At 48.2% G+C, this 15,084-nt stretch overlaps 1 protein-coding gene across 1 annotated transcript in view; it reads right to left on the reverse strand.

Annotated features, from left to right (window-relative positions):
- The window catches only part of MOV10L1 (Mov10 like RNA helicase 1), a 190,710-nt gene extending 178,113 nt beyond the window's left edge, over window positions 1–12,597 (reverse strand). The window contains exons 1-2 of the mRNA XM_073650723.1: window positions 12,442–12,597; window positions 8,772–8,956 (exon numbers count right to left, since the gene is read on the reverse strand). Coding sequence (XP_073506824.1) covers window positions 8,772–8,956; window positions 12,442–12,523 — 267 coding nt within the window. The 5' untranslated portion in view covers window positions 12,524–12,597. The remainder of the gene's footprint in view (window positions 1–8,771; window positions 8,957–12,441) is intronic.
- Between the last annotated feature and the right edge of the window lie 2,487 nt (window positions 12,598–15,084).

The raw sequence follows: 15,084 nt of genomic DNA on the forward strand, positions 1-15,084 counted from the left end.
CCAGTTTTTCAATGTATTTTTTTAAAATGTGGTGCCCAGAACTGGACACAGAATTCCAGATGCGGTCTGACCAAGGAGGTGCTGTCGTGCAAGGTGTGGGAAAGACTTAGTGCAACACAAAGAGAAGAGGGAAAGGAAGCCCAGACTCTAGGGAAAGGGGGAAGTGGAGACTTCCTGGCTGACAGGAATATCACCGTCTCCCTTAACATCCCTATATTGGTTCTTCACCAATCGCCGCACTCGTTCCTCGCCCTGTCTTTCCCTGGCGTTTGGCTAAGGCTAGGGAAGGAGGAGATGAGAACTTGTCGATCCTCACTGAAAGCTAAAGACAACAAGGGAGGACCAACAGGGGGAAATTTCTTAGCTTTAGACGACTCCAGACAAATGTGCACACGTCCTCAGCACCAGAGAGGAAGAAGTACTGCTCTTGCTAAAGCCTTCACAAGGAGTAATGAATATTGCCGGCACCTCCCTCTGACACACAGCAGGTATTTATACACCCAAGCCAGGATGTTAATTCGCCAGAAAAAGGTAGCCGCTGGGTCCTAGAGACAGCCTCTAAGAAGGTGTCTGCAATGCCAAACGTAGAGATCTCCTGCAACCCACTGCAGGGTGACTGGCTGTGGAATGAACCAATATTGGAGCGTTCACCTCTGTTGCTGAAACCCACATCCTCTCCTCTGGACCATAGCCTTTCCAGTGCACCAAGTATTGTAGAGAACGATGTTGGAGACGAGAATCTACAATCCTCGAAATCTGGAACTCCAGATTATCATCAACCATTACTAGGGGCGGTGGTAGAGGTGAGGGCTCAAAAGGTTCCACATACTTCTTGAGTAAGGACCTACGGAACACGTTGTGGACCTTAAGGGCCTGAGGAAGTTCAAGACTAAACGCTGATGGGTTAATGACGGCGGTTATTTTATAGGGACCAATAAACCTAGGTCCTAGATTCCAAGAAGGAACTTTCAATCTTATATTCCTGGTAGACAACCACAGAAAATCATTCACATTCAGGTCCAGACCTGGTAAGCGTTTTCTGTCAGCCATACATTTATACCTGTCTCCCATGATCTTTAAATTACTCAGAACACCCTGACATACTGAGGAGGAAACCGCTCCTCCTCAGGAACTCCTGAAGCTCCTCCCCCACTAAAGGTACCAAACTGTGGGTGATAAACGGTGACCTGCCAGTGGATTCTTGACAATGATTATTAATGGCAAGTTCTGCCAGAGGTAAGTAGGATGCCCAATCCTCCTGATTTTCGGAGACTAAACACCTGAGGTTGGTCTCCAAATTCTGATTGGACAGACAGAGAGTGTCATTCGACTGAGGGTGGAAGGCAGAGGAAAAGGACAGCTGCACCCCCAGTCGAGAACAGAATGCCTTCCAGAACTTGGAAACAAACTGGGTCCCCCGATCTGACACCACATCGGAGGGAACACCGTGAAGCTTCACAATCTCATTTACAAACACTTGAGTAAGTGTTTTGGCATTTGGAAGTGCAGGCAATGCAACAAAGTGAACTATTTTACTGAACCTATCAACTACCACCAAAACCACCATTTTGCCTGCAGAAACCAGTAGGTCAGTAATAAAATCCAGGGACAAGTGTGTCCATGGCCTACTAGGGATAGGTAGCGGAAGAAGAGTACCAGACGGATGGGTATGTGAAACCTTAGAACGCGCGCAAATACTACAAGCAGAGAGAGGAGGTCCGCAGTTGCCTTACCACCTGGATGCCCAGCAAGCACAGAATTATGATGTTCCTTAATTACTTTGCGGCGCAGATCAAACAACAAGGGAGGACCAACAGAGGGAAATTGCTTAGCTTTAGACTACTCCAGACAAATGCGCACACGTCCTCAGCACCAGAGAAGTACTGCTCTTGCTAAAGCCTTCACAAGGAGTAATGAATATCGCCGGCACCTCCCTCTGGAACACAGTAGGTATTTATAAACCCTGGCCAGGGTGTTAATTAGCCAGAGGAAGGTAGCCGCTGGGTCCTAGAGACAGCCTTTAACCCCTTTGAAGTATTAATACGAGCCAGTGCCCTGGGCTTTAAGAGCCAGACCCGTATTAGTACGTCATGGCGATCGCACGCGCACACAGGCTGTGCGGGCGCGATAGCTGCCGGGTGTCAGCTGATTGTCACAGCTGACACCCGTTACTATGTGCAGGGAGCGGTCCCGCACCGCTCTCGGCACATTAACCCCCGCAATGCTGCGATCGAAGTCGATCGCAGCATTGCGGTGGCTAAGGGGAGGTCATCGGTATACTCACCTCCTCTTCCGGCCTCCAGCGCTGTCTACCGCGGCTTCCCGGATATTCCCATGACGACCCGTTTAAAAAATAAAAAAAATGGTGCCATTTTCCGAGACGCGTAGCGTCCCCACTTTTCGTGACCTGGGGCCGGGTGAGGGCTTATTTTTTGCGCGCCGAGCTGATGTTTTTATTGATACCATTTTGGGGTAATTCTGATGTTTTGATAGCTCATTATTGCATTTTATTGCAATGTTGCAGCGACCAAAAAAACCTAATTCTGCCATTTTTAATTGTTTTTTCGTTACGCCGTTTACCGATCGGATGAATTCTTTTTTTATATTGATAGATCAGGCGATTCTGAAAGCGGTGATATAAAATGTGTATGTGTGTTTTTTTTATATTATTTTATTTTGAATGGGGTACAAGGGGGGCGATTTAAACTTTTATATTTTTAAAAACATTTTTTGTTTTACTTTTTGCTTGCTTCAATAGTCTTCATGGGAGACTAGAAGCAGCACTTGCCTGATCGGCTCTGCTGCATACAGGCGATGGATCGCCTGCCTATATGTAGCAGATTAGCTCACTTGCTATGAGCGCCGACCACTGGGCAACGGTCATAGCAATCTGGTCTGGACATGACAACCACAGGGGTCACCTGCAGACCCCAGGTTGTCATGCCAACCCATCGCTGACCCGCGATCATGTGACGGGGTCACCGATGGGCGGGGTAAGTGACGTGCTTCAGGTGTGGCGCTGTTAAATGACGCTGTCAGATTGACAGCGGCATTTAACTGGTTAACAGCCGCGGGTGGATCGCGATTCCACTCACGGCTGTTGAGGGCACATGTCAGCTGTATAAATCAGCTGACGTGCCTGGTTTAGTGCGGGCTGAGCGCCGGAGTCCGTGCTGAAAGGGGGTTACGACGTGGTGCGTACTATTGCGTACCACATCGTAAAGGGGTTAAAGGAAACCAGTCACTAGAAATAACCCTAATAATCTACAGGTTAACAGTGTTATTAAGCTGCCTGGCACCTGCACGCTGCCGAATGCAGCGGGGAGAAAATTAACTTTATTCTCCCCGCCAGCATTCGGTTTCAGTCATGGGGCAGGAGCGCTGCAGGTTCAGTGATTGCTCTCAGAATACAGAGCGGCTGCTGTAACCGCACCCTCTGCCCTGACTGACACTTGCTCTGCATTACGGCCGGCTGTCAGTCAGGGCCGGGGGAACGGTCACAGCGGCCGCTCTGTATTCTCAGAGCAATGACTGAACCCGCGACGTCCCCATGACTGAATCCGAATGCTGGTGGGAAGAATAAAGTTAATTTTCTCCCCACTGCATTCGGCTGCGTGCAGTCGCCAGGCAGCATAATAACGCTGTTAACCTGCAGAATAACCGCATATCTGCAGGTTAATAGCATTATTTCTGGTGACGGATTCCCTTTAAATAATAATAATAAAAAATCACCACCCACTCGCGCTATACAATTGCTAGAAGAAATGCAGCTACTGGTAGTAGAGCAGGTTTCGTGTGATCACCTGCCTGTGGGAATAAATGTAGTGAATGGAGCATATACTACCGCGCTCGCAAACGTCAAAAATAAGTGTCTGAAAGAATCTAGAACACCAGGGTAAACATATGTCAGGAGTAGTCCGGCTAATGCCATAATAGATCTACCTAGAATAGTGTCAATAATAAAATGGAGAAAAAAAAAAAATCCCTGCACCTGCAATCCCCTAGTGTGCTGCTATAGGGATCACAGAGACAACTGATAAAACCATCCAATTAGACACTACATATGAACCAATGCAGTGGATAGCACAATGGTTAAAGTACCTGTGTAGTTTGCTTTGCCCTCCTATATTGTTCTAGGTCCTGGAATCCCCGTATAAAGCCTGGCGGTGAAAAAGTCTGTAATGGGAGGGTCCTCCCAGAGATGCTCCTTGCCGTGAATCTCCAGCTGGCGCTAGACCCGCGGCGTGCCCCGGCCGGAAGCTACACCGCTAGCTGATGCCGCACACGGGGGGGGGGAGTGGTTTGGGTGACGTCACTGCTCAGAGAGCCTCAGACCGGCCACAAAATCCAACGCGTTTCAAAGGAATCACTGTCCTTCTTCTTCAGGGAGTGGCCCCCCATGCTCATCATGATTAGATAGCACTACTAATTAACCTTTCCACCTAGAGAGGAGTTTTAATTCCCCTATGCACACCTGATGTATAGGCTCCAGGAGACACACCCAGAGCAAAAAGGGGCCCCTAGATATGTGATCAATAGTGGATGCAAATAGATATATTATATATAAAAAGGAGCCTGAAAAATATAAAATAGCATCTTTATTCTGGATAGAAAAACACTGATTAAAAATTAGTTTATTTAAAAGTTATTTTTTTTAAATGTATTTGAACCTATATCAAGAATTAAAAAGTGAAAAATATATATACGTTTGATTGTATAAAATATAACTGGATGTATGAATACCTAATATGTACACATACACCCCCATATAAAGTTGTTATATCAACTATTAAAGTGATATTAAAAATATAATATACGATACTAAAGTGTGTGTGTATGTGTGTGTGTATATATATATATATATATATATATATATATATATATATATATATATATATATATATATATATATATATATATATATATATATATATATATATATATAAAACTAAACTACCGTATTTTTCGGACTATCAGACGCACCGGACCATAAGACGCACCTAGGTTTTAGAGGAGGAAAATAAAAATTTAAGCAAAAAATGTGGTTATGATGCACTTTTAAGTGGGAGGGGGTCTTCTGCTGACACTGGTATAGGGGTCATGTCCCCCAATTCTGACAATATCCCCCATCCTGGTATATATGCCGTCCCCCTTCCTTTTATACGTGGTCCCCATCCCCATCCTGGTATGCCTGGCATCCCTCCATCCTGGTATGCATGGCACCCCTCATTCTTATCCTGGTATGCATGACACCCCTCATACCTATCCTGATATGCATGGCACCCCTCATCCCTGTCCTAGTATGCATGGTGCCCCTCATCCCTGTCCTGGTATGCATGGCACCCCTAATCCCTGTCCTGGTATGCATGGCACCCATCATCCCTGTCCTTGTATGCATGGCACCCCTAATCCCTGTCCTAGTATGCATGGCACCCCTCATCCCTGTCCTGGTATGCATGGCACCCCTCATCCCTGTCCTGCTATGCATGGCACCCCTCATCTCTGTCCTGGTATGCATGGCACCCCTCATCCCTATCCTGGTATACATGGCACCCATCATCCCTGTCCTGGTATGCATGGCACCCCTAATCCCTGTCCTGGTATGCATGGCACCCCTAATCCCTGTCCTAGTATGCATGGTCCCCCTAATCCCAATCATGCTGCACATTAAAAAAAATAAACACTCCTACTCACCTTTCTTTCCTCCAGCGCTGCGTCCGGTCTGCCTGCACTGATCTCTCCATGTGAGCCACGCATGACGTCACTGCCACTGCCATGCGCAGCTCACAAGGAGAGATCAGATGCCGGAAGTCACTGCTCCCCATGCCGGGTCTGTGTGCGCGGAGAGCAGTGACTTCAATCTCCTTCATAGCCGGCACACAGCGGAGCCACGCTGCGGCTGCTGGCTGTCTCCTGTGCCTGCTCACTAAAGGGCATGAATGTTCACCCCCTCCTCACGCCCATGGGCGTGGAGAGAGGTTGAATATTCATGCCCTTTAACAGCGGGCACAGGAGATAGCCGGCAGCAGCAGCAGCCGCAGCGCGGCTACACTGTATACCGCTATTAAGGAGCATGAATATTCTTTAGCAGCGGGGACAGTGTAGGCTGCAGTAGGCAGCTGCTGCCTCCTGTGCCCTGCTCCTCCACCGATACCGCTCCCCCCACACCACAGATAAATATACACCCCCCCCCCAACATTCGGCCTATAAGACGCACCCCCCATTTTCCTCCAAAATTTTGGAGGAAAAAAGTGCGTCTTATAGTCCGAAAAATACGGTAATCCTTTTAGCAATTGTTCCCTAATCAGTCTTGAAAGGATGTCTTGCAGGGAACACAAATACTTGCCCCATCGATACCAACCCTTAAGGGAAAAAATATATAAATAAACATATAGAAAGGTAAAAAATTAGGCATAGGGGTTCATGCAATCCCTGTGATCCCTATAGCAGCACAATAGGGGATTGCAGGTGCAGGGATTTATTTTTTTTTTCTCCATTTTATTATTGACACTATTGTAGGTAGGTCTATTACGGCATTAGCCGGATTACTCCTGACATATGTTTACCCTAGATTCTTTCAGACACTTATTATTGACGTTTGCGAGAGCGGTAGTATATACTCCATTCACTTAATAATAATAATAATAATAATAATAATAATAATAATTTTTATTTATATAGCTCCAACATATTCTGCAGCACTTTACAATTAAGCAGGGACAAGTACAGACAATAAATTCAATACAAGGTAAGACAGTGTAAACAGTTACATTAGGAGTGAGATCCCTGCTCACAAGCTTACACTCTACAAACAATACAATAAATACCATTTTATAAAGCCCCCGTGTCACATAGCGAGATCGCTGCTGTGTCACGGTTTTGGTGACTCACTAGCGACCTCACCAGCGATGTCGCTATGTGTGACACTTTGCAGCGATCAGGCCCCTGCTGTGAGGTCGCTGATCGCTGCAAAGTGTCCTGGACCATTTTTTGGTCGTTGCCCTCCCGCTGGTCAGCGCACATCGCTGTGTGTGACCAGCGGGAGCAGCGATCAGCCTGGTAACCATGATAAACATCGGGTTACTAGTGGCACACGCGCACCTAGTAACCCGTTGTTTCTCATGGTTACGAGCCTGCTAAAGTGAGCGGTAACCTCCCGCTCACCGTAGCAGAGTGGTAACCATGATAAACAACGGGTTACTAGGGGCACACGCACACCTAGTAACCCGATGTTTATCATGGGTACCAGCCTGCTCCTGCTTCAGCAGGCTGGTAGCCAGGAGCAAGACATCGTGGAAAGATTCTTTCCACGATGTCGCTGCTCCCCTGATCGTTGGTGAGCCTGCCTGTTTGACAGCTCACCAGCGACCACATAGCGACGCAGCAACGATCCCTGACAGGTCGTATCGTTGTCGGGATCGTTGCAGCGTCGCTAAGTGTGACGGGGCCTTTAGTTGCTGCCCATTGTTCAAGCTTATCTAGATCCTTCTAAATCCTTTCCCTTTCTTCTCTAGTGTTATCTATCCCTCCTAGCTTTGCATCATCTGCAAATTTTATTTGTTTGCCTTCAGTTCTCTTATCTAGATCATTTATAACAGTGTTGAACAACACTGGAGCCAGGACAGAGCCTTGTGGTACACTACTAGGAAGAGTGTTTCAAATTGGATGTGCAACCATTTATTACCACTGTTTGAGTACGGTCACGGAGCCAGTCATGAATCCACCTAACCGTAGCCTTGTCAATCCTATACTTGATCATTTTTTCAATAAGGATAGTATACAAAAAGTGAAATTAATACACAGTATATTGACTTTTGTGTTTTCATTGGCTGTAAGCCATAATCATCAACATTAACAGAAATAAACACTTGAAATAGAACAATCTGTTTGTAATGACTCTATATGAGTTTCACTTATTGTATTGAAGAACTGAAATAAATTTAACTTTTTGATATTCTAATATTGTGAGAAGCACCGGTAGCTAACGTGTTTAAGGCACTTATGGCCCTTAGTCATAACCATCATGCATTTCAGGCCTTAATTTGCTGGCTTTTGGCCCAAACGGTATGACTGATTAAAAAAAGAAAATTAGGGTCCCATCAGGTACCATGATTAAGACCTTCTGGTAAAAATGTGTTGGTTTTGCTGACTGGGCTGTCCTGTTTATATGTTTCTGAAATAAATTTGAACATTTTAATCCACTCATGGAGTGCGAGATAATTTTTCACCATTAAAGGAAGGTACAATTTGTCGAGGCTGGTAGACAACACACACAAATTGGTTAATTTGTGCAGTAAGTACCTCAAAGTATTATCTATTTGGTATCCTTGCCATATAAATGTCATATGTCCAATGCTTGCATGTATCTTGTCGCAGAGTGCTGCTGTATTCTTTGGTTCGCATATTATGCAGTGATGGTAGCTTGCACCTGTTCACATTTGCTTCATTCTGTTAGGGGGTGCTAGTTTTTGTTTCTTTGCAATATTACATAAGGGATCCATCAGTGATTAGACATCTGAATTTTTCAGACAGCTTATTTCAGGACACCATTATGATGCTGTGCCTTGAACAACCTGGCAAGCCTTCTGAATCCTGAAATATCAGACACTAGCTTATTGCTCCATATATTACCTCCAGTAAAACTTATGTTTTAAGCAGATAGGTTAGGTACATCTAAATAGTCAACCCTTGACAGATCCTCTATTGGTACTTCTATAAAGCGTATAAAAAAAGTTACTTCTGGACATACTGCCCATTAGAAAATAAATTACCTTTATTGCTTTCCATCCTCCAGATGTCTTATCCTCTTTATAGGAAACATTTACTTTTTGTCCAACATTTAAAGGCTCTCGACCAATTACGACATCAGGTGTGAAATAGATCTGGTCATTTATCATTCCATAGTCATTGCAAAAACGAGTAACCACTCCTTCCACATCCATTATGGTTTCATAGTCTGCATGAAAATACATAAAATATATTAGTGGCGACATTAGCTAGGCAAAAAACAATTTAACGTGGAAAATGCCCTATATTTCTCATGATGTGGTAAATGGTTGTCCTAATATTAACTTGTGTAGTCTACTACAGTACATAGCTGTCTGGAATAGGTTACCACAGTACAGCGGCTGAGACCTGCGATAACCTTACTGACGTCACTGTTATGCAGCGTGAGAACTGGCAGTTCTATGAAGCTGAGTTCTCTGAATGGGAATCTATAGACTGGACAAAGAAGAAAGGGATCATCATTGGACCTCCATATGGATTATGGCGGACCCTGTGGATTATTTTTTAATGGTAATAAATGGGTAAAAGAGGGAATTTGTCAGGGAGTGCCGTTTACAAATAAATGACTTGTGTGTGTGCATTTCTTTCTTTTGAATACAGGGTTAGTAATGGAGGTATCTGATTGACACCTCTCCATTATGAACTCATGTGCTTAATGTCAGCGGACATTACACAGCTGACATCAACCCCAAAACCATTACACAGATTGCCAACACACCAGGGCAATAGGGAAGAGCCGAGGCTAAGCACCAGAATTGGCACATCGGATGGATGCGCCATTTCTGGGGGTGACTGAGGGCTGGTCTTACTATGCTAGGAAGAGGCCAATATCCATGGACCTTCCCACCCTATTAATATCAGCCCCCAGCTGTTATCAGCTCACAGCCGTCTGCTTAGCTTTTGCTGCTTATTAAAAACTAGATGGTGGCCCGATTCAAACGCATCGGGTATTCTAGAATATGCATGCGGTACACCGGGCGCAATCAGCAGAGCGGTTTTTAAATTTGGCGCCAATATCGCTGATTGGTTATGGCCGCCGGCCGCGAGCAATCAGCACAGCGGTTTTTAAATTTGGCGCCAATATCGCTGATTGGTTATGGCCGCCGGCCGTGACCAATCAGCGAACCGTGTTAGTGAGGGACGGAGAGCCTGTTTAAATTTGGCGCCAATATCGCTGATTGGTCGCGGCCGGGACCAATCAGCGAATTGTATTAGTTTGGACCGGGGAGTGGCGGTGCGGGAGATGACTGGCTGCTCGCAGCAGAAGTATCCAGACCGGCGGCGCGGCTTCCCGGTCCTCCCTTCACACTTGCCGTCGGGAGATCAGCGGCCCTAGCCACTGATCTCCCGACGGTAGCCGCATGGAGGTCAGCGGCTCCACCGGTCGGGGTACTTTGGCTGCATCGCCGCTGACCTCTGTGAAGAGCGGTGTTTAAAGTTGGCACCAATATCGCTGATTGGTCGCGGCCGGCGGCCACGACCAATCAGCACAACGGTGTTCAAATTTTGTATACACAGAGTGGTGACTGAACAAGTGCCGGCGCCACCCCCGTGACTGAAATCCAAACGCTGCTGGGGGAATAAAGTTTATTTTCTCCCCAGCGTTCCCCTAAGTGCGGGCGCCGGGCAGGATAGTAATGCTATTAGCCTTGCAGATTAACCCCATATTTGCAGGTTGATAGCGTTTTTTTCTGGTGACAGGTTCCCTTTAACATCAGCACAAAAAACGGTGCACCTGGAGCTTCTGACTGAGCATGATTGTGCCTCAGTGCCAAAAGGAAAGTCCATAAAGGCATGGTTGAGTGAACTTGACTGGCCCCCAGAGCCCTGACCTCAAGCTAATCAAACACCTTTTGAGATCAGTGGTGAACATACCATTGGTGCAAGAGGTAAGGGCCCACTGCTGCCTCCAAAGCAGCTTACGTCCCTCACACAGGTGCATTATGATGAGCTAGTGGTCTCTAAAGGGCCCAAATATGGTTCCTGCACTGGGGCCCTCTTCTGTCTGCCTATGTTTAGGATGAACTAGAACTGAGCCAGGCCTTCTCACTCTACATTAGTGTCTGACCTCACAAATGCTCTTCTGCATGAATGGGCAAAAATTCATACAGACATTCCAAAATCTTCCCAGAAGAATAGAAGCTCTTAGGCTATGTTCACACTAGCCATTTTTTCAGTGTTTTTGATGCATTTTTTTATGTAAAATTTCAGCTGCGTTTTACAGTACCAGCAAAGTCTTTGAGATTTCAGAAATCTCATGCACACACATTAGTTTTTGGGTCATCAGTATTTTGTGCTTTGCATGTTTTTTTGCAGAATAGAGTATGTCATTTCCTTCAGCGTTTTTCACCCATTGAAAGTAATGGGTAGTGAAAAAAAAAACTAGTGAGAACATAGCTGTCATGTTTGCTGCGTTTTTAGTGAAAAAAAACAAGTAGAACAGTATGTGAAACACTTATTTTTGTCATCTTGTCTTGGTCACCTGAGATGGCAGTTAGGATTAAGACAGTTTAAGTAAATTAGTTATGTGTACAGTGTAAACATTGGCTGAGCCAGGTGTGAGATTGATCAGTCTCCGTGGCCCAGGTGTGCAATTGAACTATGCCTGAGCAACTGAATGGCAGACCATAGTGTGAAAATAAATCATGTCCTACAAACTCAATGCACTGCCAGTGTCTTAGAAAAACTATTCCGGAACAAATCACCTCCCCCAATGTTACATTTGTAATTCTGGCTAATAAGGGTTCACATATGTCTTGCATTAGTGACCTGTGTTTATGCTTCTGTGGTGGAAGCAAAGCTGAACTTTGGGATCCTAAAACGCACCAAAAATGCAGCAAAAACCTGCATTTTTGACGCAGCTTCTTTCCTGCCAAGAGATCAGGTTTTGCTGCAGAAAAAAAACACCGTCTAGAGTGAACATACCATTATAGAGAGTGTCCCTGTTTTGCAGCTATATCAAAGGGGTAGTCTCAGGGTTGGAAGTTATGCCCTATCCATGGGACACAAATAACTTGAAGATTGTTGGGGGTCTGACCATTGGGAACCCCACCGATCTTCTGGAAGTGCTGAAGACCAGCCGAGCTCCGCTATCTCCTGCTGTACAATTAGAATGTATTGAGCAGCAGTCACATTATTGACCACCGCTCCATTCACAGGGGTCTCTTCAGATTGGGGAAGTTATTCCCTATCCCAAATCTAAGAATACCCCTGTAAGACCTATGGATGCAGACTGGGATGGGATAAATGCTCCTGGAGGTGTCCCAATACTTTATCCATATGGTGTACATATGGATTGTTCACTCAGGACTGCCCCACTGTGGAATTTCTGCATCAAAATCCACAGCAGCAAAAACAGCACCAAATCGCTTTTATTGAAGGAAAGCTTTGTATTCCCGTCAGGCCTCGCTCTTTGCATGGAACATCCGCATAAAAAAGCCGAGCAGGCCACAGTCACACAGTGCGGCAATCCGCGGCGGCCCCAGCCTGCATTCTGCGCATGCTCTGCACACAGAGGTCCTGGTGGTCAGGGGCCTGCAGTATACTATGGTGTAGTGCGCATCATACCACTGCACGACTTGTCTCCGCGAGTATTATATGAACTCGCACGCAACATGGCGCAGGTGTGGCTTTTCTAGGTGACGTTATTCTCACCCTTGCTAGGTCTCCTCTGGTCATCACTAGTGTCCGCTTCCCTCCAGAAGAAGGAGGCCGCACTCTTCATCAGGCTCAGCATGTCTACCGCCTACAGGCTGCCGCTCCCTAGAAGACAGCTGCAGCTCCAGCCAGCGACACAGGGATCACGTGGTGGACGCCGTACCACGGATGTCATGACGTCACACACAGGCTGTAGTTCGGCCGCCGAGGGGTAAAGCTGCTGCGCGCCTGCAGTGTAGGGGCTGTGCTCACTGTCTGCGGCCTGTGCAATATACGGACCGTTCGCTCTGCGTAACGCAGTCCTGTGCAATATACGGACCGTTCGCTCTGTGTAACGCAGTCCTGTGCAGTGTACGAACGGTGAGACTTAGTCATGTGCAGTGTACGGACTGTGCCACTGTGTGATGCAGTGTACCCACCATGTGCGCTGTGTGATGCATTCCTGTGCAGTGTGCGGACTGTGTGATGTAGTGTACCCACCATATGCGCGGTGTGACTGTTCTGTGTAGTGTGTGCTAAATGAAGCTATCCTGTGCAGTTAACAGACTGAACACCGTCCTGTGCAACCTTTCTGACCTTGTCTTGTCCTATGTGATTCTGTCCTGTGTAGTGCATGAAGCATGGGACCTCTGCCCCCGTGCGGTGCATGAAGCATGGGACCTCTGCCCCCGTGCGGTGCATGAAGCATGGGACCTCTGCCCCATGGGGTGCATGAAGCATGGGACCTCTGCCCCCGTGGGGTGCATGAAGCATGGGACCTCTGCCCCCGTGGGGTGCATGAAGCATGGGACCTCTGCCCCCGTGGGGTGCATGAAGCATGGGACCTCTGCCCCCGTGGGGTGCATGAAGCATGGGACCTCTGCCCCCGTGGGGTGCATGAAGCATGGGACCTCTGCCCCCGTGCGGTGCATGAAGCATGGGACCTCTGCCCCGTGGGGTGCATGAAGCATGGGACCTCTGCCCCCGTGCGGTGCATGAAGCATGGGACCTCTGCCCCGTGGGGTGCATGAAGCATGGGACCTCTGCGGGGCATGAAGCATGGGACCTCTGCCCCCGTGCGGTGCATGAAGCATGGGACCTCTGCCCCCGTGCGGTGCATGAAGCATGGGACCTCTGCCCCCGTGCGGTGCATGAAGCATGGGACCTCTGCCCCCGTGCGGGGCATGAAGCATGGGACCTCTGCCCCCGTGCGGTGCATGAAGCATGGGACCTCTGCCCCCGTGCGGTGCATGAAGCATGGGACCTCTGCCCCCGTGGGGTGCATGAAGCATGGGACCTCTGCCCCCGTGGGGTGCATGAAGCATGGGACCTCTGCCCCCGTGGGGTGCATGAAGCATGGGACCTCTGCCCCCGTGGGGTGCATGAAGCATGGGACCTCTGCCCCCGTGGGGTGCATGAAGCATGGGACCTCTGCGGGGCATGAAGCATGGGACCTCTGCCCCCGTGCGGTGCATGAAGCATGGGACCTCTGCCCCCGTGCGGTGCATGAAGCATGGGACCTCTGCCCCCGTGCGGCGCATGAAGCATGGGACCTCTGCCCCCGTGCGGCGCATGAAGCATGGGACCTCTGCCCCCGTGCGGCGCATGGAGCATGGGACCTCTGCCCCCGTGCGGCGCATGGAGCATGGGACCTCTGCCCCCGTGCGGCGCATGGAGCATGGGACCTCTGCCCCCGTGGGGCGCATGGAGCATGGGACCTCTGCCCCCGTGGGGCGCATGGAGCATGGGACCTCTGCCCCCGTGGGGTGCATGAAGCATGGGACCTCTGCCCCCGTGGGGTGCATGAAGCATGGGACCTCTGCCCCCGTGCGGTGCATGAAGCATGGGACCTCTGCCCCCGTGCGGCGCATGAAGCATGGGACCTCTGCCCCCGTGCGGCGCATGAAGCATGGGACCTCTGCCCCCGTGCGGCGCATGGAGCATGGGACCTCTGCCCCCGTGCGGCGCATGGAGCATGGGACCTCTGCCCCCGTGGGGCGCATGGAGCATGGGACCTCTGCCCCCGTGGGGCGCATGGAGCATGGGACCTCTGCCCCCGTGGGGTGCATGGAGCATGGGACCTCTGCCCCGCGCGGGGCATGAAGCATGGGACCCTGCTGTGTATGAACCGTGTGTGATAGTGTCCTGTGCAGTGTACCGGCCATATATATGCGCTGTGACGCTGCCTTTATTGAGTGTACAGACTGTGCACGATTGTTTGACGCCATCTGTTAGAACCCTCCTGTTTGTTTTTTCCATCTTGTGTTTTGCGGTCACGTGACCATCTGCTTTTATATTCCAGCTCCGCCCTTTTGGCTGTGCTGGACTTCAGTGTTTGACTGTTTCTCTAGCCCGGTGCTTCGGTGCCTTTCTCTAAGTTCGTTTGGTCCTTCTGGGACCTTTAGTACTTTTTTGTCTGTTTGTCTTTTTGTGTTCTGCAACAACTTCTCTGTTTATAATCCAAACACAACAAGGAAGTATAGATGCAATAAAATACAAATTTTATTAAAAAACGTTAAAAAGACATCAAATAAAAGTTCAAGGGAGGAGAGGTAAAAATAGAAGACACCCACAGTGACAACAGGTATGTATACTATAATCATGTGGACATAATGACAGCTCCAGTCATGTAAGCAATAGTAAGGCAGCGGGATATGTAAA

Source organism: Phyllobates terribilis, unplaced genomic scaffold (assembly GCF_046119375.1).
Source record: "Phyllobates terribilis strain yellow unplaced genomic scaffold, ASM4611937v1 Scaffold_11__3_contigs__length_659146591, whole genome shotgun sequence".
Lineage (NCBI taxonomy): Eukaryota > Metazoa > Chordata > Amphibia > Anura > Dendrobatidae > Phyllobates > Phyllobates terribilis.